Source organism: Trichechus manatus, unplaced genomic scaffold (genome assembly GCF_000243295.1).
Source record: "Trichechus manatus latirostris isolate Lorelei unplaced genomic scaffold, TriManLat1.0 scaffold00058, whole genome shotgun sequence".
Lineage (NCBI taxonomy): Eukaryota > Metazoa > Chordata > Mammalia > Sirenia > Trichechidae > Trichechus > Trichechus manatus.
In genome coordinates, this window is record NW_004443994.1 from 3377297 (window position 1) to 3403823 (window position 26527).

At 38.0% G+C, this 26527-nt stretch overlaps 1 protein-coding gene across 3 annotated transcripts; it reads right to left on the reverse strand.

Moving 5' to 3' along the window:
- Positions 1-607: 607 nt before the first annotated feature.
- On the reverse strand, positions 608-26527 carry LOC101359107 (guanylate-binding protein 2). Of its 3 annotated transcripts, none has more exons than XM_004378717.3 (11): positions 26358-26527; positions 14374-14583; positions 13724-13851; positions 12637-12746; positions 10065-10261; positions 9473-9715; positions 6381-6661; positions 4816-5028; positions 2680-2782; positions 1987-2180; positions 608-739 (listed from the first exon to the last, which is right to left on the reverse strand). In XM_004378717.3, the coding sequence occupies exons 2-11, from the start codon at positions 14561-14563 to the stop codon at positions 623-625; spliced, it is 1776 nt and encodes a 591-aa protein (XP_004378774.1). In that variant the 5' UTR covers positions 14564-14583; positions 26358-26527; the 3' UTR covers positions 608-622. The 3 variants fall into 3 exon arrangements, with proteins under 3 accessions (XP_004378774.1, XP_023589151.1, XP_023589152.1); XM_023733383.1 differs by having other exon boundaries at positions 26291-26527; XM_023733384.1 differs by lacking the exon at positions 14374-14583.

Consider the following 26527-nt stretch of genomic DNA (forward strand, 5'->3'; position numbering starts at 1 on the left):
GTGTAGAACAAAACTAAAATTCACTAAAAATAAAAAAGACCAGACTTACTGGTCTAATAGAAACTAGTGGAACCCTTGTGACTATGACCCTTAGATACCCTTCTTACTTGGAACTGAACTGTCTCTTGGAGATCACCTATCAGCCAAATAATAACCCAGTTGCTGTTGAGTCAATTACAACTCATAGCAATCCTATAGGACAGAGTAGAACTGCCCCATAGGGTTTCCAAGGAGCACCTGGTGGATTTGAACTGCCAACCTTTTGGTTAGCAGCCAAACTCTTAACCACTATGCCACCAGGGTTTCCAGTCAAACAATAGGCAGGCCTATAAAGTGAACTGTAACAACAGTGAAGAATGAGCTCCTCAGAACATTCAAATTAATGAAACCAAAAGGGTAGCATTTATTCAAAAACAAAGTTCAGAAGGCAGGAAGAGGCAGAAATGCTGAGCGAATGGAAATGGGGAGCCCAAGGTATAAGTGGGGTGAGCGCTGACCAAAAAAAAAGTACAAGCGTAATTACTTCAAGTTTAGTGTGAATTGTCTGATGTTCTGAAGTTGCTCATTCACCTTGTGCTGTGAGGAGAAGGAACTGGAAAAGGAAACTCTGTTCTTCAGATTTTTAGAGTATGATACACCTCGGGCCAGTCGCACTGTTTCTCCTCTTGATATCCTGGATTTCTTTTAGAAGTTTCTTGCTCTCATTTTCGAATCCCTCCTTCAGAAGTTGTTTCTGTTCCTAAAAAGGGAAAGCAGTGACTGAAACTCACATGACATAAAACTTGTCCCATAAATGACAGATCAGTTCCCCTTTCAAAACTTACATTAACCCCTCAATAGCTTTTGACACTTGTTCTTGAAAATCTTTCCTCTCTTAATTTCCGTGGTATCACTCTCTCCTGAGTCTTGTATCTCTGCCATTAATTTTTATGGGCCTTCTACTCTTGCTTCAGAAATGTTCTTGTTTTATAGTTTCTGAAATATTGGTGCCCTGAATTTCATTCTTGGATCCTTTCACCCATATTCTACACAATCTTTGTGGAAAAACTATTAGTTTTTTTTTTTTTTTTTTTTTGCATCAACTCTCATCTATGTAGTGTAGAATTTAGGAAGGTAAGAAGGATGGGTGAAATCCAAAGGGAAGGTTACTACATGATTCTCCTAATTGTGGGAAATGTCTTATCAAGGAATTAAGTACAAGCCTCCACAATTTTTAGTGGCAGAAGTAACGGAATATATTGATGAGATTGGGCCTGCGGTGGCCCATACTGCAATTCTGGACTGACATCCAGGCTCAACATAGAATCGAAGTAAGACCTGAAGACCAGGAAGGTACTGGCAGACTGAGCACCTAACCAATGTGGGTAAGTAGGTGGATGGTAAGGGGGTCTTCCTACTCATTAGGGTACGTACCGAGATAAAGTCCTACCAGGTATGACAGAAACAAAATCACTGTGGACGCCCCTCAGTAGGAAAGACTAGCCAGATATTTTTCCAGGGGTATGACCCAGAAATGTTACTTATCTCTCATGAAATTACAATTTCCTCACTTGAAAAATGAGAATATAATAGTTTCTGTGCCATTATGTGAGGAATTAATCACAGAATGCAGGTAAAGTTCTTTGTTCAGTGCCTGACAATTAATAGCTACTGTTTATTACGTAGTGATATAATGAAGAAGGGATTTTATCCTGCAAAATCCTGAGGGGAAAAAAATGTTTTGCACTAGAAAACCAGAAGACAGATGACCATACATACGGGGTGAGAAAAAATCCCACAGAAGTAAGAACTAGACTTGCTATTCTGTCTTAGGAGTCCCTAGGTGGTGCAAACAGGAATTTATAATCAGAGATGGGCACAGATAGAAACACAAAGGAAATGCAAGTATAGCAGGACTTCTAGGCCTTTCTTATGGACGTTCACCCCTACACTGTATTTTTGATTCAGCACAGTGGAAGAGAAAATTTAGATAGCACAATTAAATACCGTAAGTTTCAGAGCAATGGTCCTCTCTTGCTCTGCCAGTAGCTGGGCCCTGTCCTTCTCCATCTTCTCGGTCAGTTGTTTCACATGTTCCTGATAGCTCTTTTCTTTCTGTTCCATCATCTGCTCATTCTTCTTTTGCATTTCTTCCAGCATTTTGTTTGCAGCCTCTGCAGATTCAGCCTTTACACGTTCCACTGAGGAGGAAAAAAAGTAGAGAAATACGAAGATTGAATCTTTATGCTTTTCATCCTTTTTGTTTGTTTTTTTCCTATGTCATGGAGAAAATTCTTGTGGAAATTTTTGCACTGGATAACCAGAAGACAGATGACCATACACAGGGGGTGAGAAAAAATCCCATAGAAGTAAGAACGATACTTGCTACTCTGTCTTTAGAAGTTCCTGGGTGGCGCAAATGGTTAAGCCCTTGACTATTAGCTGAAAGGCTGGCAGTTTGAACCCACCTCGTGGCTTCTCAGGAGACAGGTCTAGTAATCTACTTTGGAAAGGCCACAGCCTTGAAACCCTATGGAGCAGTTCTACTCTGCACACATGTGGTCGCCATGAGTTGTAACTGACTTGATGGAAAACAATAACATTCTTTTTCTGCATTGCTGATTCCAGGTAGTCCGACAGAGTTAACCTTAACATTTCTTGGCTTTCCATCTACCTAGAGTGTTTTCAGCTTGTCCTCACCTTCAATCTCTTTTTCCTTTTCTGTGAGTGACTGATCAGTCCGTAAAAGTGCATCAGCCACATCCTCTTTGGATTCCAAGTACTTCTTTATTGTCTCTTCTGCCTAATGATGCAGAAGTTAGAATTAGGAAATGGAGCCTATGGGTTAAAGCAAATCTCTGCAATATACCTGTTAATTCAATTTAGTTTTACCACCCATATAACAGCTAATTTTAGAATCTGAATAGCATTTCAAACTTAACATGTAAAACTCAACTCTGGATCCCCCTCCAACCTGCTCCTTTTCTAATCACCCCAGTTTTAGTAATTAGTAACTCTATTCTTCCAACTGTATGGGTGAAGAACCTGACAGTCATCCCTGATGCCTTTTTTCTGACATATTCCACAAATAATCATTAGCCAATCCTGCTGGCTTAAGCTTTAAAATATAACCAGAACCCATCGCTTGTCACCCACTCCACAGAACTCCAAGGCATCATTGTTTCTTCCCTGGACAATTCCAGTAGCTTCATCACTCATCTTCCTGCTTCCACTCTTGCTCCCTTACAGTCAATTCAACACAGAACATTCAGAGTTATTCTACATTATTTTAAGTCAGTTGCATCACTCTTATGGCCCAAACCCTCTATTGACTTATCAAATCATTCCAAATAAAATTCAAGTTTTTCAGTGGCCTCAAGGCACTGCCTTGTCTGACCTTATCTCCTGTCACATCTTTTTTTTACTTGCTGCTCTCCTGCCATATCAGCTTTCTTGCTATTCCTAGAATATAAGCTAATTTCTTCTTTGGGACCATTTCCTTTGCTGTTCCCTTTGTTTGAAAGTTTCTCACCCTAGATATTCATTTGGCTCACTAACTGCATAACTTCTATGAAGATTCTGCTGATTGTTACCCCATCAGTGATGCCTTCTCTAGCCAACTACATAATAAAATGGCACCACATTTCCTTCCTCTTACACCTTTATTTTGCTTCATTCCTTTTTAGAGTACTTTTTGTCACTGTGACAGTGATGGCTAGAGTCCTCCTAATATCTCCCCTTTGTCTTTATTTAACAGGATCCTGACTTTTTGTTTTTTGTTCCAACTGGGCACAATGCTGAAAAATACCACATTTTCTACTCAACATTCCTTGTATCTGGGGTGCCCATTTAATTAAATTATGGTCAGTGACATATAAGCACAGGTGTTATATGCTACCCCTTGGAAATCTCCATAAAGTGAGTTCACTCACAGCCCTTTTATTCTTTTGTCTTTCCCTCTTCTGTCCACTGGTAATGTGGATCTAATGGCTGAAACTCTGGCAGCCATCTTGGACCATAATGTGACCTTGAAGATGGAGGTCATGTCCTGGGACCAAGATGATTGTAGAGCGTTGTACCAACACTGGACTCCTTCTTCGTGACTTATTGTACAAAGAGAGAAATATTCATCTTTTTAAAAGTATTGTTAGTTTTTTTATTTAAAAAAAAGTATGCTGTCAAACCTAATTCTGAGTATACCAGCATAGAAGAGTAGTTAGGAGCACAGATTCTGAAGACAGACAACCTGGGTTTGCGTTCCAGCTGCACCAGGCAAAACCTGTGTGATCTTGGGCAAGTTCTTTTACTTCTCTGTGCCTAGATTGTCTTATTTATAAAATGGGGATATTAAAAATATATAGGGATTGGTGTGAGGATTAAATAAGGTAATATGTAAAAAGCTCTTAGCTCAGTTCCTGGCATGCAGTAAGCTTTACATAAGAATTAACTATTGTCATTGTTATTTTGTCTGTCCGCTATTTTTTGTTTATTGCCTATGTCTACTTGTGAGAATAGGGCTTGGTCTATTTTGTTCGCTGCTCTGTCCTCAGCAACTTGAAAAGTGCCCAGCGTATAGATAGACCTGATTAAAGAGTTGTTGAATGATTGGATGCATGAGTAAATTCCACAGCCCTTGAGTGCTGAATCTGTACTTCCAAGGAGGAATCCCCCTATCTGGCCCAAGGTAGGGTCTCTTATTAAAATGAATCAGTGAATGGATGAATGAAAGGCAGAGGTACTTCCTACCAATCACAATGTCATTTTGCTTGTTCCCACTGGTGTTTGAAACAGTCACCTCAGCAACTTTCTAGAAACAGTATCCAATAGATTGCTTACCTCTATCCCCTTTCTGGGCACCTGGTAGTACTTATTCTTCAGCTCCTGTTTCTTCTGAATAAACAGAAGATAACCTCCTGGTTTAGAAAATATCCCCTGCTTCACATCTTCTTCTAGAGGATGAAAAATGTCCTGAATTAAAGCCTCGCAATAATCCATGGATGCTTTTATGTTCTGTTTATAATAATCATCTTGTTTTGCTTGTAACTTGTCCTGTGAATTGATAAAAAAGCACAGATGGCACAGTAAGCAATGAGGAAGATGTTGATCCCACTCAAACTATTGGGAAATGTTTCTCTGGCAGAGATTGTGGCATCTAAATAGGTCCACATCTCTACCTTGTCCTGAGATCCTAGGAAAACCTAAAAGGTGTGCTTGGTGGAAAAACATATCTACTTCTGTGTTTGTGATTACCTGAAGCTCTTTTCCCCTAGCTTCCCTGCTTCAGGAAATGATTCTCAAACACAGATACTATTTCATATGAAACTTTTTTCTTTTCAAGTCTCTAATTTCAGTAGCAGTTCAGTGTACAAATGTCAGAATTAGGCAGGCCTGTGTGGAGTTCCTGGTTCAAACTCTGTAATTTTGTGACACTCAACATTTGTGAACTAAGGTTTTTTTGTCTGTAAAATAGGTGAAGGGGTGCGTGTAGTATCTACCTCATAGATTTCTTGTGTGAATTACATGAAGTGATGTAAAATATTAAGCCCAGTGCCTTTTCTGTAAGTGCTCAGTAAAGGGTAACTGATTATTCAGTACTTTCTTTAATAAGAGAATATATATGTTTTCAATATAGGGCTAATGAGGGTAATGATGATTGTACCCTAGGTATTGGCAGTATTTAGAAAGCCAACATTAAATCACTCAAAATGACTTAAATATCAAGCTTTTGCTTTAGGCTGAGTAGATGTCATTGTTTGCTACTTTGACCATCTATTTTCATCAAAACCTCTGAGGCAGGAATGTATCCTTTGTAAAATCCTACCTTGCAAGCCAGGGAAAGCAGTGTCACTTGTTAAGTGGCCATTTATCATGCAACAATCCTTCCTTAACTTGGAAGCAGGCAGACTTGAAAAAATATTCTGAAATAGTATTCTTAAGATTGGTTTCTCTTTCTTGGTTTTCGGAATTTTTAGCTACGCCTAACATAAAAAGATAAATTATTAAGGTTTTGAAAAAATTGAATCCTCTCCCCAGATGATTAGTGGGGAATATGAATATACTGTGTCCTTGATTACTTTGGAAAGAGGAAATAAAATACTCCTTTATAATTCATCTTGAATAATTTACTTATTTGTTTAAAATATGGCATCCAGAGTGGGGGAAATAGCAAAAGGGGATTAATATGAAAAATATGGCCAATTATGATATCATCCTCTAAAGGACAATAGCAACAAAAAACAAAAAACCCATTGCCACTGTCGATTCTGACTCATAGCGAACCTATAGGAGAGTAGTACTACCCTGTAGGTTTTCAAGGAACAGCAGGTAGATTCGAACTGTTAACCTTTTGGTTAGCAGCCGAGCTCTAAATCACTATATCACCAGGACAATAGCAAATGTACCCCTAATTCCTTCTGGAATTTCTGGTCCACATCCTTGAAGGAGCTTTTCATGAAGACCTTGATGGCCTCTTTCTCACTGGCCCTGTGCAGGTCCAGTAGCTCCTGGAGGGTTTCCGTGGGCAGCTGCACTTTTTGGCTCATCTGCTGGTCATAGTGGGCAATGGCTTTTTGCACTGCAGCCGTGTTCTCTATCTGGGCCAAGGCCAGGACTGCGTTCTCCATGCAGGGCAGATCCCCACTGCTGATGGCATTGACATAGTTTAGCACCAAGATCTCCAGACCTACAGAAGGGAACAAAATTGGTGACTCAGCTGATGGGAGGGAGAATAACCTTTATTCTGTTTAGTCCTGAGAATGTAAATTTAATTAACTCTGAAACAACTGCTAGAGTATTCTGTATGCCTGTTAACTGTTATAAGTAATAGTTTTAAGAATTTATTCTGAGAAAGGATACTGATGGAAAATTCATGAGCTTCTAAGTCTAGAAGCTTTTAAAGCTTTTGTTTCCTCTTCCTCTCTCTATTCAAAGATAAATTATTGAAATAAATGATCAGGATAATATTTTTTTGGCCAAGATATTAGGACTTGTGTTTTGTTAGCCTTTCTCTCCCTCTACTCTCCTCTTTTTCCTCCAGTCGCCGTTCTCCTCGCTTCTAATTTGTGAACATGATCATGGAGAAGACTTGACTATCTTTTTGTGGTGCAGGCCACTAGTTCTGTGTCTGGCCTAGGTAAATGGGTGTTCTTGGATATCCTCTCATCAGAGCTACATGTAGGGTGTCCAACTCATTCTGACTGACCCTGGACTTGCTGGTTTTACGATTGAAATTCCTACATCCTAGAAAAAGCCAGTCTTGGGCAAATGAGAATAGCTGTTGACCATATAGATAGCAGTTCTTTGGAACTCAGTTCTGGGCCTTTCTGTCTCATACTACTTTCTCACCCTTTATTATAGTTTTAAGTACCATTTATATGGATGACTCCCAAATTTTATTTCTTGCTCTGGCCTCATTTTTTAGGTGTATGTATTTAAATGCCTCCATAATATTCCTCGTCGTGTAGATCAGAAACCAAAAAGAAAATCTGTTGCTGTCAAGTTGATTCCGATTCATAGCGAGCCTATAGGACGGAGTAGAATTGCCCCATACGGTTTCCAAGAAGTGCCTGGTAGATTTGGACTGCAGACCTTTCTGGTTAGCAGCAATAGCTCTTAACTACTACGCCACCAGGGTTTCTGTGTATATCAGAGGAACCTCAATATTAAAAAATTCCAAATCCAAACAACTTCATTGACCTTGAATCCTCCTCCAGATTTTCTTATCACGGTAAATAACACAACCATAGAAGCAGTTGGTTAAACCCCAAACCCTGGAGTCAGGCTTGATGCTTCTTTCTCTTTAATCCCTACATTCCATCCGTCATCATTCCTTACAGATTTCACATCCAAAATATGTATGGAACCTGTATTTTGACCCTCTCCACTGCTATAACCTTATCCAACACATTCACATCTATTGTTGGACCACTGTAAACAGAATCCATCTTTTAATTCTTTCTCTTACACCCCTACAAAACACTGTCTACAAAATACTCAGAAGGATAGTTTTAAATATAAATTAGATATTTAGCTCTCTGCTAATTTCCTCTAATATCCTCTCATTGAGCTTAGAATAAACTCTAATCTCCTCAAAGTAATCTACTAGGCCTTTCAAGAACTTCTTGCATGCTTCTGCAATCATGCTCTGCTCTTATTCACTCTACTCTTGTGCCAATTGCATTGTCTTTCTTTGTATTTTCTTGAAATTATGAAGTTCTTTCCTGCCTCAACACCTTCTCATATAATATCCCCTCTGTCTCCAAAGCTATTCATTCCTCCCTGTTCTTCTTCTGGTTAACTCCTACTGATTTTTAAATTCTTATCTTAAACATTGTTTTTACAGACAAGTATCCTGTATCCCTCGGCCTAAATTATTTCTCATCTTCCTAGACCCCCTTACTCTCTCATACCAAAAGCAAACCAAATCCATTGCTGTTGAGTCAATTCCAACTCTTAGCAGCTCCGTAGGACAGAGTAGAACTGCCCCCTAGGGTTTTCTTGGCTGTAATCTCTATGGCAGCAGATTGCCACATCTTTCTCTGCAGTTAGTGGGTTTGAACTGCTGACCTTTCCGTTAGTAGCCAAGTATTAACCACTATACCACCAGGGCTGCCATTACTCTCTCATAACAACCTATTATTTTGATCTATTGTGCTTCTCACCATTTATCATGATGCATTTTTAAACTTTTTAAAGCACCTTTTTATTCCTATTTTTCTGGAATGAGGATAGAAATCACATTTCTTTTATTCACCATTATACTCAGTGGTTGGTACAGTGGTTGTTACATTGCAGCATTTACTAAATATGTTTTAATTGATGGACAAGAGAATTGCACTAAGGTTAGTGGCAAAGCCTGACACTGACGTGTATAAAGCATTTTCCTTTCCTTGACTTTGTCACCCTGTATAGATTTCATGGAAGGATATTTCATAAATGAGGAGCTGAGAAGTTGGTGTAGAAAGTTACTATAACAGAATTGAAATCCAATTATTTTCCCTTTTTCACCTTACTTTTAAGAATATTAGATGACCCTAGAAATAGTTTTATCTAATATTCATAACAGTAAGGTGAAAAAAAGGAAAAGAGCTAGACTTCAATTCTGTTATAGTAACTTTCTACACCAACTTCTCAGCTCCTCATTTATATTAGATGACACCAGAAATAGTTTTACTGGAGACCTGGTAGCGTAGTGGTTAAGAGCTCTTGGTCAGCAGTTCAAATCCACCAGCTGCTCCTTGGAAACCCTATGGGGCAGTTCTACTCTGTGCTATGAGGGTCACTGTGAGTAGGAAATGACTCGACAGCACCTAACAATAACAAAAATTGTTTTAGTTCCAAGGTAAATTTTATAAATGTGATCCTTGTATTGTGTTTTCATTGACATCAGTAGTCTATACACTCTTTGGAAGTAATTCTTATGCCCCCCTGTTTTATCCTCTGAAAGAGACAGAGGAAAGTCCAGGTAAGCAGTGAGGACAGAGAGAAGACTCACGTGGTCCATTGACTGCGATGTCACCTGAAAGAGTCTTGGGCTTGGAATGACTGAAGATGTAGGAGCAGAACTCTGCAGCTTGTTCTACAAACTCAGGGTTCAGCTCTCCCTCCTGTAGCTGCTCGAGGCGAATAAGGTTCTTCCTCTGAGCAGGCCGGTCAAAGATGAAGCACTTCTTTTGGGGGAAGAACTTTCGGATGCATAATCGAGGCTCATTAAAGCTTTTAGTTTTTTGATCGGTACCTGGGGGAATAAAAATTAGAGGTAGTACAACTGCAAACTAATTACCACAAATAATTGATTCCTCAATGTCATAGTTTTCACAAAGCCTATGTAAGGAAACAAAAATCAGCTAATTATGGACCAGAAATGCAAAGAAGGAATGGGATAGAGAACAAAAAGTCTTTCTCCAAGAACAGAAATTGGATCTAATTAACTCAGCCAAATTAACTCAGCCAAGTAATGTTTTCCCATCTTCTAGCACAACTGCCAGGGAAACATGGTTAAGAAACTCTAATTTTCAGCACCTACACACTAATAGTCATTCTTGATATTGTTATCTATTTGCTACCCAACCTTTGGTCCCAGGAACCTTTTTTTAGCTTTAGTGAAAGCTCCAGGTACTCATCAGCAGTGATGGGTTGTCCATTTGCTTCCAGCTCCAGGGAGAAATCTCTCAGAGTCCACACGAAGGCTGGAAAGAAGCTCACAAAGTCAGCTGAATCATCAACCTCACTATTTCCAGGTGAGGATTTTGCCCTGATTCGATCTGTTAGCTCAGTCACGTAGCTAAGATGTTAACTTAGGAAAAGTGCAGAAAAACAATGGCAGAAAATATAAGGCTATATTTTCTTCTAATGCTTATGTGAAACAATTTGTTTTCTCTTCATTATCTCATTCATTCGTTCATTCCACAAACATTTTTTGAGCACCTTTATGAACCAGGCACTGGACCAGGGACTAAGAATATTGCAATACATGAGTCAATACTACCATCATAGAGTTTACACTCTAATGAGAGAGATAGTAAACAAGTAACCAAAAATATAATAAATAATCAGACATTGATAACAATTCTCTTGAAGAAAAATGAACCAGGCTGAAGGGTTAGACAATAGCTATGTGTGCATCTGCATTCGGTGTTGGTTTATGTAGTTGTCCACATAGTCCTCCCTAAGATGATATTTGCACAGAGATCTGAATGAATGGAGTGAACCATCCACACAGAAATCCACTGGAGGAGCATTCCAGGCAGAGGTGAAATCACTTGCAAACCGTTAGACAGGAAATAACTGAGAGTGTCCAACATATAGCAAGATCAGTGAGGATAGGTCAGATTCCAAGAAGAGACAGGGGATAGATCATTTAAGACTTGGAAGCCATAGTAAGGGATTTAAACTTTAATCTAAATTTAATGGCTAGGCCTTGGGGGGATGGTTTGAGTTGAGAGAGCACATGGTCTGATATATTATTTTAAAAGATCATTATTATTGGTGTAGCATCTATAAGAAGCAAGAGTATTAACAGGAAGAGCAATTAGGAAGTTTAGGAGGCAACCCAGATGAGAGATGTTGGAAGGCTTAGACTAGGGTTATCATAGAGGAAGTGGTGAGGATTGGTATAGAAGTTTTTTGAAAGTGATGCTTACAGGCCTTGTTGGTTGATAGTTTCTAGGATATAAGGAAAGTCATCATTCTGAATGATTCCAAAATTTTGATCATCACCCACATGATGATGTGGGAATTTACTGTGATGAGGAAAACTGGGAAAGAATGGGTTTGTACAGGAAAATTAAGAATTCTGGTTTGTACAAATTAAGTTTGAGATCGAATGGATCTAAATGGAGACAATGAGAAGGTTGCTGTATAGACAAGTTTAAAGCTTGTTGTAATTGAGAACAGAGGTTATGATTGGAGATATAAATTTGATGATAGACATGTAGTTGATACTGAACACCTTGAGACTGGATGATATCACCTAGGGATGTAGAGTTGAGAAGAAGCCTAATAACTAAAGAGCTATAATATTTAGAGATCAAGAAAAGGAAGAGGATGAAAAGGTGTAGCCAATGAAGAAGGTGGAAAATTACAGAAATATGATATTCTACTGCAACTATGGGCTCAAACATAGCAATGATTGTGAAGATGGTGCAGGACTGGGCAGTGTTTTGTTCTGTTGTACATGGCATCACTATGAGTTGGAACCAACTGGATGGCAACTAACAACAACATGGTATTCTAGACACCAAAACAACCAAGTGTATTAGAAGGGATTAAGAGATCATTTTTTCAAATGCTGCTGAAAAAGCAAATAAGATGAGGACTGAGACCTGATCATTAGATATGGAAACATCAAGGTAACCTTGACAAAAAAGCTAATTCCATCCAATGCTTGAAAGTGAGTTTGTGGAAACGGGTGAAGCTGTTGGTAATATCCAAGACTAGATAACGCAGGAATGTGGAAGAAAAGGTTATGAGGAAAAAACGGAACTGAGAGATCAAAGTGTTGGATGAGTGTCTATCGGTTGCTGAAGCCTCTGGAAAGATAGTAAACTAGGAGCTAAAACTCTTTAACGAATGAGAGGTATGTTTACTGAGATGACTGCAACAAAGAAGGGTGGTATAGTCTGAGGGCATGTGCTTCAAAGCAGCTTCTCTTTTTTATTGGGAGTAGAAAGACAAAGTATGTGGAAGCTGTAATAAGGAGCAAGTATGTCACCTAGCTCATCTTTGGGACCTATTAATGCAAGGTACAAAGAAAAAAAATCACCATTTGAGACCACTTGATGGGCCTGTAAAGGAAACAGTGTTGGCAGGGGACAGCCAGGTGACAGTTAAAAGGGAACATTTAGAGAAAATGATAAGAATATAACAATTTTGTTGAAGTGAGAACGTAAGTTCTAGAGGACTTTGAGAGTTTGGAGTGAGAGGGGAGATTAAGTCATACAGGGGATGTACAGACCCTTGTGTAGCTGAGGGTAACGTGTGACCAGGCAGGTTTAGACTTCTCAGGGTGATTGAGGTAAACTGGGATGTTGAGAATAATGGGATTCATTATGGAAGGGACTTATGAATTCTTCTGCAGTTGCCCACCTCTATATCTGCTGAAAAAATGAAGCTGCTCTTTTCTAGATTTGGTGCTATTTGGAACCACAAAAAGGATACTGCAGTTGGTCCATGGCCTGCTGGTTGATGGTTCCCATGCTATTGTATATAAAGGTGCTGCTCAGTAGTATCGCCAAAGCAAAGATCCAGGAGTCATTCTGATTGTCTCCCTAGAAGTCAGTGCAGAGACCACATAGAAGAGTGACTAAGAGCATGTCCTTTTGATTCAGATAGACCAAGTTTGAACTCCAGCTCTCCCTCACGTTACATGGGAAGCTTAGGTAAATCACTTCCCTGTATATTATTTATTTTTCATCTGTACAATGATTAGTTTTTAACATTCAATTTATAATGTTGTGAAATTTAAATAAGGTATTGTATATAAAGGCATACCAGAGTGTTAAGAACATAAGTACTTAAAAGTGGTGGCTGTTGTAACCAGCTACTAACATTCAAACATGTCTCCTGAGCTTAGATGTGGCCAATTCCATTCCAATGACAAATCATAGTAAAGAATTTTTTAGACAATAGTTAAAATATGCTATTTTTACAATTTTTTTTAGCTCAAGACTAGTAAGAGTAATAATGTATCTTCTTTTATGAACAAAGATGCTGTCATCAGACCTTACACTTTGACTTGTTCTCTTACTAGTAGTTCTGCTATGGATAAAAGTGTTCTTACCATCTCTCTGGGTCCCCACTGTGAAAAGTCAGACATGATTATAAAATACCTAATCAGGTTTAGTGGCACTTTCAGCAGGTTCAACAAAACATTTTGCTATGATATATATGAAAGTCACAAGGCTAAAGATGTCATTAGTCATTACTTTATGGACTACATAACCTAATTAATAGTCCTTATTATTCTCTCTCCATATTTGTGCTGTGGGGTTCAGGGTACATTGTATGCACTGACTCCCAAATCAGTACTTTATGCTCAGAGGTTATGTTTATTTTTCTCACACAGAGCTGGTTTTTCCTGGCTAATGAATTGGATCCTAGATCAAATTTTCAACACTACCAAGTAAAGGAAAACAATAATACATTGATATGATCAACTTTTTAAAGCATAAGTCAACGTTTGGGGAGTGATAGTGCAAGCGGGTTATATATCTTGCATATGTAGAATTTAAAGATTTGTGTTTACCTTCTCTACATCTCCCAGCCCCTCAGTGTCAAGCAGAACTAGGGTGTGGTTTGGCATATTGGGATGAGGCACACACCACATCCAAATTCCCTTGGTGTGAGACTGCACTGTGGAGCCCAGGGAGAAGCCTGCAAAGGAGAAATGAGGTATTTTGGAATGGAGTTTTAATAGAAGGTGATGCTGGATATTGAGATAAAAGTTAACAAAGTGAAGGTTAGAAGACATAACTGAAACCACAACCAGTATTGATCTTAAATTACAATCAGAGAAGAGTGAAATTAGAATATTCAATACAGATTGAAACACTTTACCTTAAAGATCAGTGCAATCTTGCTGCTACTGCATGAACATATTAGCAAATACCTTAGAGTTCATTTTCATGTACACTAATTTTTGATTACTGCCTTATTCTATACAGGAAAGGTACATTTATATTGTTAAAAGGGGAAACCAAAGCAAAGCATGAATAAAGAATGAGCTGACTCTTATCCTCCCAAACAGAGTGAAGATAAGAATTTCAACTGTGGACCTAAAGATAGCTTTCAGTATTCATCCCACCTCTAAACTTTCTCCCTTACATTACCATATTCAGTGCTGGGTAGTGTGAGTGATCAAAAGGTACTAGGTAGAGATTTTCTGGTGCCACTTACCTTTTTTCTTCCCTGCCAGCTTGTTCATCAGGTAGGATTTGCCTGTGCGGTAGAGGCCCACAATAGCCACCACCACAACAGGCTGCTTAACTGCAGACAGGATCTTCAAAGCTGTCTGATTAGCTGTCAGTTTCCCATTAATGTTCTCAATGAGGCACACTGGGCCTGGCATGTGGATCTCTGAGGCCATGTCCAGGGTGTTACCTTTGTCTTCAAGGGAAGAAATGGAATGGAATGCAATTTCTAGACAGTTAGCTGATGTAAAACATTATAATATGGACGAAATTTTTGTTTTGTATCCTTGATATTTATTTCCAGTTCTAGTTTTAATATTCCTTGTGCAACGTCCTGGGTGAAGTTTCATATGCTATTGAAGTAAAGTGTGTATCATTTCAAATTAGATTGTTATAAATTTAGGACATTAAATGTAATCTCTATGGTAATCACAAAGAAATTATCTCAAAAATATTCACAGACAGAAATGAGAAGGGAATCAAAATAGTTCCTTGCAAAAAATCAACTAATACAAAAGAAGGAAGTAATGAAAGAAATCAAGAGCAAAAAAGGTATATGACCCACAGAAAACAAATAGCAAAATGGCAAAAATTCTTCCTTATTGTTACTTTAAATGTAAATCGATTAAACTCTTCCATCAAAAGGCAGTGGTTAGCAAAATGGATTAAAAAAATTCAAGTATACACTGTCTGCAAAGAGATTCATTTTAGATATAAAGACACAACTAAACTCAAGTGAAAGAACAGAAAACATATTCCATGCAAATTGTAACAAAAAAAGATCTAGGTGGCTATAAGACAAAATAGACTTTAAGTCAAAAATTTTTCCAAGAGACAAAGAAGGATATTATATATTGATAGAAGGGTCAATTCAACAAGAAGATATAACAATTATAAATATATATTCATCTAACAACAGAGCCCCAAAATATATGAAGCAAGCATTGGCAGAATTGAAGGAAGAAATAGACAGTTCCATGATTACAGCTGGGAACTTCAATACACCACTTTTAGTAATGGACAGAACATCTAGAATAAAGGTCAATAAGGATATAGAGGATTTGAAAAACACTAGGGAGCAACCAGACCTAACAGACAAATACAGAACGCTCCATTCAACAACAGCATAATACACACTTTCTTCCAGTGCATATGGATCTTTCTCTAGGATAGACCATATGCTAGCAACAAATCAAGGCATCATAAATTTAAAAAGATTGAAATCATGAAATGTATTCTTATGATCACAATGGAATGAACCTAGAACTCAAATGCAGAAGAGAAATTGGAAAATTTACAAATATGTGAAAATTAAACATACTCTTAAACAACAGCCAACCAACAAGTCAAAAAAGAAATCACAAGGGAAATTAGAAAATACTGAGAGAAGAATGAAAATGAAAGCAGAACATAAAAAATATATGGGATGCAACAAGGAAGTTGATAGCTATAAACACCTACATTAAAAAAGAAGATCACAAATCAATAACCAGACTTTACATATTGAGAAACTAGAAAAAGAATAGGAAACTAGGCCCAAAGCTAGCAGAAGAAAGGAAATAATAAACAAAGCATAAATAGAGAATAGAAAAATAATAGAAATACTCAAAGAAACCAAAATTTGGTTCTTTGAAAAGATCAGTAAAATTGACAAATCTTTAGATGACTAACAAAGAAAAGAAGAGAGAAGATGCAAATAACTAAAATCAGAAATGAAAGTGGGGGACTTCCAGGCAACATGGCACTGTAGACAGAAGGACCACGCCATCCATCCACAGCAAAGATCCAAAAAACTAAGTCAAACAGAGACACACATCGATCCTGAAACCATAAGCATCAAATGAAGAGATAGAGAATTCAGCCAAGCACCGAATGGAATAAGAAACTGACAGAGAACAGAGAGCAAGGAGAGAAACATGCAGAGGTCCCCTATCAGCTAACGCAGCATGGATCCACCATCTTGGACTCCTATGAGAGATCGACAAACAGGAGGTATGAGAAAGCAGCTTCACGGAGCTTCCAGTAGGAGACAGAATAACCAGTAACCAGTGATATACAGTTTACCACCCCCCACCCTTCTTCACCCTTTCTCGGCCTCCTCTGCCTTCTGCTGGCCACAGTCTGTTGGCCAGGAAGCAACGCCTTCAACTTGGAGCTGCTTGGATTCCACCCACGCTCACTGGCAGGCTCCCTGAGTGCCACTGGTTGGCTGCTGGTGTTGCCTTTTTCTGCTTCTTTAGATTTCTTCTTTAACTCTCACCACCTACCCCTCGCCCCCTTCTCTGAAATACCTGGCTCCGTTTGCCATTTTTGCTTCTTCCTGAAAGGCTGCGAAACACTGCTCAACTGTGAAACTGCTTTCTGGCCCATGCAGCCACACTGGTGGGACCCCCGGGGCTTTTGTTTGTTTGTTAGTTTGTTCTGATATGTTCTGTTTTGATTTCTTTGTTTGTTTTCTTTTCCTTTTCTTGGCTTGGGAGCCCCTTCTAGCCAGGCAGTACTGCGCAGCTTGGGAGCTTCTCCCTTACTCTGAGCACACATGCAGTGGTATCCCTGGGGACATTTCTTTTTCCTTATTTTTTCTTTTTTTGATTTTGTTTCTTTATTTTGTTTTCTTCTCTCTCTTCTTTCTTTCTTCATTACTCAGTTTCTCGTCTCTCTATAGTTACTTTGTCTTCCTGTCTCCTGAATACCTGCTGCTGTGTGACACCTCTACCCCTTGTAGCCAGGCTGTACTTCACAGCCTGGGAGCAACTTCCCCAGTCCTTGCAGCCGCACTGGTGGGATCCCTGGGGGGTATTTTTTTCTTTTTCCTAATGTTTATTTATTTATTTTTTCTTTTACCCTTTTTCTTTTATTTTTCTTTTTCTCTATTTCTCAGTCTCTCATCTCTCCACTCCAATGGCAGGCTCCCTTAGCACTCTGTTTTGTTTGTGTATATGTTTTTGGCTACTGTTCCTCTCTCCTCTTTCCCATACTCATCTTAACTCCACACATCAAAATTTCCCCCCTCCTTCCTGCCTACCTGCACCATGCACTGAACATCACATTCCCAAGCAGCAAAGGCATGGCCTTCCGGAACCTGCCATGCACTGATTCTCGGCCCACACTGCTGGCCCTAGTACATGCCACAAACTACATATCCCAGAAATTCCACTTCAGCTGGACCAGCCCTGCTGTACCATACCTGAGCAACTGACCATGCCCATTGAAGAAGGAGGTGAAAAGAATTGTGCCTAGAGATTAACAAACAACAAAGAATGCACTGCTCGCCTGCTCCAACATAACAAAATAAAACAAAAAAGCAGCATGAAACAAACAAATCTACAATCAATAAATGAGGAAAATAACTACTGAATGCTCTGAAGACAACAGACAATATCAAAACATATACAAAAACAGAACAGGATGGCTCCAGTCCAAAATAAAACACCAGATGACTTTTCAGTAGAAGAAAAGGAACTAGAACTACCTGATAGGGAATTCAGATAGCTAATATTCATAACTATCCAAGACTTGAAGCCAAAAGCAAGCAAAAATGAGGAAAAAATAGACAAATTCATGGAAAATACAGACCAAAAAAGGAAGAATTTAGGAAAATAATACGGGAACAAAATGTTAAAATAAATACACAACTAGAAATCATACAAAAACAACAATTAGAAATCCAAAAGATAAACAAGATTTCAGAAATGTACAGTGTCCTAGAAGGGCTGGAGAACAGGTTCGAAATGATGGAAGACAGGATCAGTGAAATTGAAGACAAACACTTGTATACAACTCAGAAAAAATCAGAGAAAAGAAGAAAGAAAATGAAGAAACTCAGACTTATGCGGAATACAATCAAAAGCAAAAATTTGCAAGTGATCGGAGTTCCAGAACAGGGTGAGAAAACAAAAAACACAGACAGCATCACTGAAGAACTGCCAACAGAAAAATTCCCCAATATCATGAAAGATGAAAAGCTGACCATCCAAGATGCTCAACGAATCCCATATAGAATAAATCCCAAAAGAAAATCACCAAGGCATATCATAATCACACTCTCTACAACCAAAGACAAAGAAATAATCCTGAGAGCAGCTCGAGAAAAACAAAAAGTCACATACAGAGGAGAAACAATAAGACTAAGGTCAGATTATACAGCAGAAACCATGCAGGCCAGAAGGCAATGGGATGACATATATAAAACCTTGAAAGAAAAAAAAATGCCGGCCAAGGAAAATATAATCCTGCAAAACTCTCTTTCAAATATGATGGTGAAATTAGGACACTTACAAATAAACAGAAATTAAGGGACTATGTTAAAACCAAACCAAACTTACAAGACTTATTAAAGAGAGTCCTCTGATTCAAGAACAAACAACATCAGACCGCAGGCTGAATCTAGGACGCAGGATCATACCAGCGAGATATGAAATGAACTGCCCAGGACTATCTAAAACCGAAAGAATTACAACAGGGAACCAGAGAGGTTAATCTGTAAATGACAACAACATCAGAACAATAAAAAAGGGAATAAATGGTGTCGGTATAGAACCTTCTTATGGAGAGGAAGGTAAGGTGATACTAAGTAATAACAGACTGTTTCAAACCTAGGATGATAAGGGTAAATTTCAAGGTAACCACAAAGAAAGTTAACAAACCTACTCATCAAAATTCAGAAGAAAAACATAAAGTCTCAGTAAAGACAAAACCTACAAAAAAAAGAAAAAAAATCCACAAACAAATGGAATTCAGCACAGGAGAATAAGAGGAACAAAAAAAAGTCAGCACCACAAACAAAGCACTAAATGACAGAAATAAACTCACACATATGAATAATTACACTGAGTGTAAATGGCCTAAATGCACCCTTAAAGAGATGGAGAGTGACAGAATGGGTTTAAAAAAACAGGACCCATCAATACGCTGTCTACTAAAGACACACCTTAGAAACAAAGACATAAATTTATTAAAAATCAAAGGATGGAAAAATACGTATCAAGCAAACAGCTACCAAAAAAGAGCAGGAGTGCTAATACTAATCTCAGATAAAATAGACTTTAAAACAAAATCCACCATAAAAGACAAAGCAGGACACTATATCATGATTAAGAGGACAATTCATCATGAAGACATAACCCTAATAAACATCTATGCACCCAATGACAGGGCTCACAAATAAATAAAACAAACTCTAACAGCACTGAAAAGAGAAATGGACAGTTCCACAATAATAGTAGGGGTCTTCAACACACCACTCTCAGTAAAGGACAGAACATCTAGAAAGAAATTCAACAAAGATACACAAGACCTAAAGGGCACAATCAGCCAACCTGACCTCATAGACATCTATAGAACACTACACCCAACAGCTTTAAAGTACACATTCTTTTCCAACACACACAGAAAGTTCTCCAGAATAGACCACATCTTAGGCCACAGAGCAATCCTCAACAAGATCCAAAACGCTGAGATAATACAAAGTACCTTCTCTGAACACAAATCCATCAAGGTAGAAATTAACAACAGGAAGAGCAAGGAAAAAAAAATCAATTACATAGAAAGTGAATAACACCCTGCTTACAAAATGCTGGATAAAAGAAGAAATCAGAGATGGAATTAAAAAATTCCTAGAATGAAAACAAATCATACCAAAACCTTTGGGACACAGCAAAGGCAGTCCTCAGAGGGAAATTTATAGCAATAGATGCACACATCGAAAAAGAAGAAAGGGACAAAATCAGAACATCAACTACACATGTCAAACAAATAGAAAGGGAACAGAAAAAAAAAAAAAAAAGCCCACAGCCACTAGAAGAAAGGAAATAATAAAGATGAGAGCAGAAATAAATGAAATAGGAAATAGTAAAACAATAGAAAGAATCAATAAAACGAAAAGTTGATTCTTAGAAAGGATCAACAAAATCGACAAACCACTGGCCAGACTGACAAAAGAAAAACAGAAGCGGATGCAAATAACCCAAATAAGAAATGAAATGAGGGACATTATAACAGACCCAACTGTAACAAAAAGGATCATAAGTGATTATTATGAAAAACTATACTTCAACAAATTTGAAAACGCATAGGAAATGGATACATTTTTAGAAACACACTACCTACCCAAACTAACACAAAGTGATGTTGAAAATCTGAACGGACCCATAACAAGAGAAGAGATTGAAAAGGTAACAAAAAAAAAGCCCAACAAAAAAAAGCTCTGGCCCAGAAAGCTTCACTGAAGAATTCTACCAAACATTCAGAGAAGAGCTTATACCAGTACTACTCAAACTATTTCAGAACATAGAAAAGGCAGAGACACTTCCGAATTCATTCTATGAAGCCAGCATAACACTGATACCAAAACCAGGCAAAGACATCACAAACAAAGAAAATTACTGACTAATATCACTCATGAATATAGATGCAAAAATTCTCAACAAAATTTTAACCAATAGAATTCAGCATCATATCAAAAAAAAATAATACACCACGACCAAGTAGGATTCATACCAGTTATGCAAGAATGGTTCAACAGTAGAAAATCAATCAACATAATCCACCACATAAATAAAAGGAAAGCAATAATCACTTGATCATCTCAATTGATGCAAAAAAGGCAATCGACAAAGTCCAACACCCATTCCTGATAAAAACTCTCAATAAAATAGGTATAAAAGGGAAATTTCTCAACATAATAAAGGGTATCTATGCAAAACCAACAGCCAACATCATTCTTAATGGAGAGAGGCTGAAAACATTCCCCTTGGGAACAGGAACAAGACAAGGATGCTCTTTATCTCCACTCCTATTTAACACTGGGCTGGAAGTCCTAGCTAGAGCAATAACGCAAGAAAAGGAAATAAAGGGCATCCAAATTGGTAATGAAGAAGTTAAACTGTCCCTGTTTGCAGATAATATGGTACTATACATAGAACACCCTAAAGACTCCATGAGAAAACTACTGGAAGTAATGGAAAGATTCAGCAGAGTAGCAGGATACAAGATAAACATACAAAAATTAGTTGGATTCCTATGCTCCAATAAAGAGAACAATGAAAAGGAAATCAGGAAAACAATACCATTTATAATAGCCCCTAAAAATATAAAATACTTAGGAGTAAATCTAACCAGGGATGTAAAAGACCTATACAAAGAAAACTACAAGACACTACTGCAAGAAACCCAAAGGGAACTACATAAATGGAAAAACATACCATGCTCATGGATAGGTAGACTCAAAATTGTGAAAATGAAAATTCTACTTAAAGCAATTTACAAATACAATGCAATCCCCATCCAAATACCAACCAACATTCTTTAAAGAGATGGAAAAACTAATCATTAACTTTGTATGGAAAGGGAAGAAGCCTCAGATAAGTAAAGCACTATCTGAAGAGGAATAAAGTAGGAGGACTCGCACTACCTGACCTCGGAACCTACTATACAGCTATGGCAGTCAAAACAGCCTCATATTGGTACAGCAACAGATACGTTGACCAATGGAACAGAATTAAGAACCCAGATGTAAATCCAGCCACCCGTGGTCACCTGATCTTTGACAAGGTCTCAAAGTCCATCAAATGACAGTCTTTTCAACAAATGGTGCTTGTAAAACTGGATGACCATCTGCAAAAGAATGAAAAAGGACCCATCCCTCCCACCATACACAAAAACTGATTCAAAATGGATCAAAGACCTAAACATAAAGCCAAAAACTATAAAGTTCATTGAAGACAAATTAGGATCAACGCTAGAGTCCCTAATACACGGCATTAACAGGATACAAACCTAACCAACAACACACAAACTCCAGAAGATAAGCTAGATAACTGGGATCTTCTAAAAATTAAACCCTTACGCTCATCAAAAGACTTCACCAAAAGAGTGAAAAGAGAACCTACAGACTGGGAAAAAAATTTTGGGCATTACAAGTCAGACAAAGGTCTAATCTCTAAAATCTACAAGAAAATCTAACACCTCTACAAAAAAGACAAATAATCCAATTAAAAAATGGGCAAAGGAAATGAACATACACTTTACTAAAGAGACATTCAAGACACTTCACATGAGGAAATGCTCGCGATCACTAGCCATTAGAGAAATGCAAATTAAAACCACAATGAGATACCATCTCACCCTGGCATTACTGGCAAGAATCAAATAAACTGGAAATAACAAACGTTGGAGAGGCTGTGGGGAGATTGGAACTTTTTTATGCACTGTTGGTGGTAATGCAAAATGATATAACCATTTTGGAAAATGATGTGGCGCTTCCTTAGAAAGCTAGAAATAGAAATACCTATGATCCAGCAATCCTACTCCTAGGAATATATCCTAAAGAATTAAGAGTCATCACACGAATAGACATATGCACATCCGTGTTCATTGCAGCATTGTTCACAATAGCTAAAAGATGGAAACAACCTAGATGCCCATCAACAGATGAATGGATAAACAAACTATGGTACATACACACAATGATGAATCTGTGAAGCATCTCATAATATGGATGAAACTGGAGGGCATTATGCTGAATGAAATAGTCAATCACAAAAAGACAAACATTGTATGAAACCTCTAATGTAAAAAGTCATGAAAAGGTTTACACACAGAAAGAAACAATCTTTATTGTTTAAGAGATGGGAGGTGTGTGGGGGGAACCTAAATAGATAATAGATAAGTGGTAACTTTGGTGAAGGGTAAGACAGTACACAATACTGCGGAAGTCTGCACAACTTGTATAAGGAAATGTCATGGAAGCTTGATAGACACATCCAAACTCCCTGAGGGACTGAATTCCTGGGCAGAGGGCTGTGGGGACCATGGTCTCGGGGAACATCTAGCTCAATTGGCATAACACAGTTTAGAAAGAAAATGTTCTACATTCTACCGTGGTGAGTAGCGTCTGGGGTCTTAAAAGCCTGTGAGCAGCCACCTAAGACACTCCACTAGTCTCACCTCTTTGGGAACAAGAGACGGTGAAGAAAACAAGATACAAGGGAAAGATTACTCCAAAGGACTAATGGATCACAACTACCACAGCCTCCACCAGACTGAGTCCAGTACAACTAGATAGTGCCCAGCTACCACCACTGACTGCTCTGACCAGGATCACAACAGAAGGTCCTGGACAGAGATGGATAAAAATGTAGAACAAAATTCTAACTCACAAAAAAACCCACACTTACTGGCCTGACAGAGACTGGAGAAACCCCAAGAGTAGGGCCCCCGGACACCGTTTAGCTCAGTAGTGAAGTCACTCCCGAGGTTCACCCTTCAGCCAAAGATTAGAGAGCCCCATAAAACAAAACAAGACTAATGGGGCACAACAGTCCAGGGACAAGGACTAGAAGGCAGGAGGGTACAGGAAAGCTGGTAATAGGGAACCCAAGGTTGAGAAGGACAGTGTTGACATGTCATGGGGTTGTTAATCATTGTCATAAAACAATAAGTGTACTAATTGTTTAATGAGAAACTGTTCTGTAAACCTTCATGTAAAGTACAACAACAAAAAAATTAATAAACAACAAAAAAAGAAATAACTACAACAAAAAAGAAATGAAAGTGGGGACATTACTAGTAGTACAAGAAATAAAAAAGATTTTAAGAGAATTCTAAGACAATTGTATAGCAACAAATGAGATAGTCTTCATGAAATGAACAAATTCCTAGAAACACAGAAATTACTCAAAATGACTCAAGAAGAAATAGAAAATCTCAACAGACCTGGGATAAGCAAAGAGATTGAATCAGTAACCAAAATCCTCCCAACAAAGAAAAGTCCAGGACCAGATGACTTCATTGGTGAAATCTACTAAACATTTAAAAAAGAATCAAAACCAATCGTTCTGAAACTGTTCCAGAGTAGGAAACACTTCCTAACGCATTCTACGAGGCTGAGGTTACCCTGAAACCAAAAGCCATATAAAGACACCACAAGAGTAGAAAATTACAGACCAGTATCACTTAAAAATATAGTTGAATAAATTCTCAACAAAATACTAGCAAACCAAATCCAACACTATATAAAAAGAAGTGTACACCATGACCAAACTGGTTTTATCCTAGGAATGCAAGGGTGTTTTAACATACCAAAATCATTACTAGAACAAAGATAAGCAGCATATTATGACAATTGATGCAGAAAATGCATTTGACAAAATCCAACATCCTTTCATTATTACAGCACTCAGAAGACTGGAATAGAAGAAAAATTTCTCAACATGTTAAAAGCATTTATGAAAAATCCACAGCTAACATCTGAATGTTTTCTGTATAAGATGAGGAACAAAACAAGGATGTCCACTTTTACCACTGGCATTCAACATTGGACTGAATATTCTAGCCAGAGCAGTTAAGCAAGGAAACTATATAAAAGTCATCTAAATTGGAATGAAAGAAATAAACTTATCTCTATTGAACAATAACATACATAGAAAACTCCAAATAATTCATAAGAAAGCTGTTAGAGCTTTAAACAAATTTAGCAAATTTATAGGTTATAATAAAAAAAAAAAAAAAAAAAAACCTCACTGGTGTCAAGTCGATTCTGACTCACAGTGACCTTTTAAGATAGCATAGAAATGCCCCATAGGGTTTCCAAGGAATGGCTGGTGGATTTGAACTGCCAACCTTTTGGTTAGCAGCCGAGCTCTTAACCCCTGAGCCACCAGGGCTTAAAGTACATATGGTTATAATACAAGGCTATAACATCAGCACACAAAAATCAGTTGTGTTTCTATAAACTAGCAATGAGCAATCCAAAAAGGCAAGTAAGAAAACAATTCCACTTACATAGCATCTAAAATAATAAAATATCTAGAAATAAATTTAATCAAAGAATTAAGTCTTCTACATTGAAAAGTATAAAACATGGCTGAAAAAAATTAAAGACTTAAATTAATGGAGAAGAGATCTGGTGGCACAATGGTTAAGCACTGACAGCCAACTAAAAGGTTGGTAGTTAAACCCACCAATGACCCTGAGAGAGAAAAGACCTTCTCCTGTAAAGACAATTTGAAATTTTTGATCATTTTATAGATTTAGAAAGGAGTGAAAACACTTCCATTAGTAATGCATTATCTTTGTGTTTTTATCTTGTGTCTCAACCCATTTAACCTGAAGTGATCGTGATATAACATTTATTAGCTCTTTGAGATACAGACTTTAAGCACCTCAGAGTTTATCCTACGAAAAAGAGCAGGTTGCTTCCAATATACAGTTGATTACTACTGTGAGTAAAAATTCAACAACTACCTGATGTGCTTTCGCTGAGGGCTGGCATGCAAAAGAATGCCACTACTGTCCCCTCCCCCCCAACTGGGCTTCCTATCTCCACTAGAAGATGGCAATTTTTTTTTTAATTATGAAGACCCACTTCCTATTTCAACCATGGCCCACAGGGACTGCAGGAAAGCTGAGGGTCTATTTGATTTTATAGCATGAGGCATACTACCATAAAATGGGAATCAATCAATGACTGACTCAGAAAAAGCAACTGCACAAAGATTTTAGAAGCTTCCAAATTACAATAATTTTCAAGTTATTATAAAATGTTGCCTCTTTTTTGCAGATACAACCTGGCCTAACTTCTATTTACTTAGAGCTATAAAATTTGGTAATAAAAGAAGAGATGGAATCTGAGCTTTATTAAGCAGGTTCTGTCAGAAACCAAGGTAATTTTAAAAAGATATCTAGAAAGAAATGACAGTCTTAAAACATTTGCAGATCTCAGTGTAGGCCGTATCTCTGCTGATGCCTAATGCAACACAGAGCACAGCAGTGGACACATAACAGCCACACCACCTGCCGGGTGATCCACCTCAAGCTCAGCAGCAGCACAATTTAGGGGCGATCATGTTAGAGAAAACTAACTGACCCTTACAAATTTCTCCCCACCCTGTCCCCAGTATTACCCAGAGCAGAGACCCTTTAGAGCTGGAAACAGAGTTGCCTTGAAGAGAAAGTTCTAAGAGTGCTTGCCTTCTTTCCAGTTTTTCTCAGTTTAGCTCCAGTGGTTTTCTGTCACTTTTCTCTTTCACTGGAAGTTTGGGCTTTTATCGTATCCTTCCAGCTTCCTGGGGTTTTCCAGAATTTCTTGTGAGCTCAGATGACTACAAATAAAAACGAAAGAGCCTTGTCTGCCAAGAAAT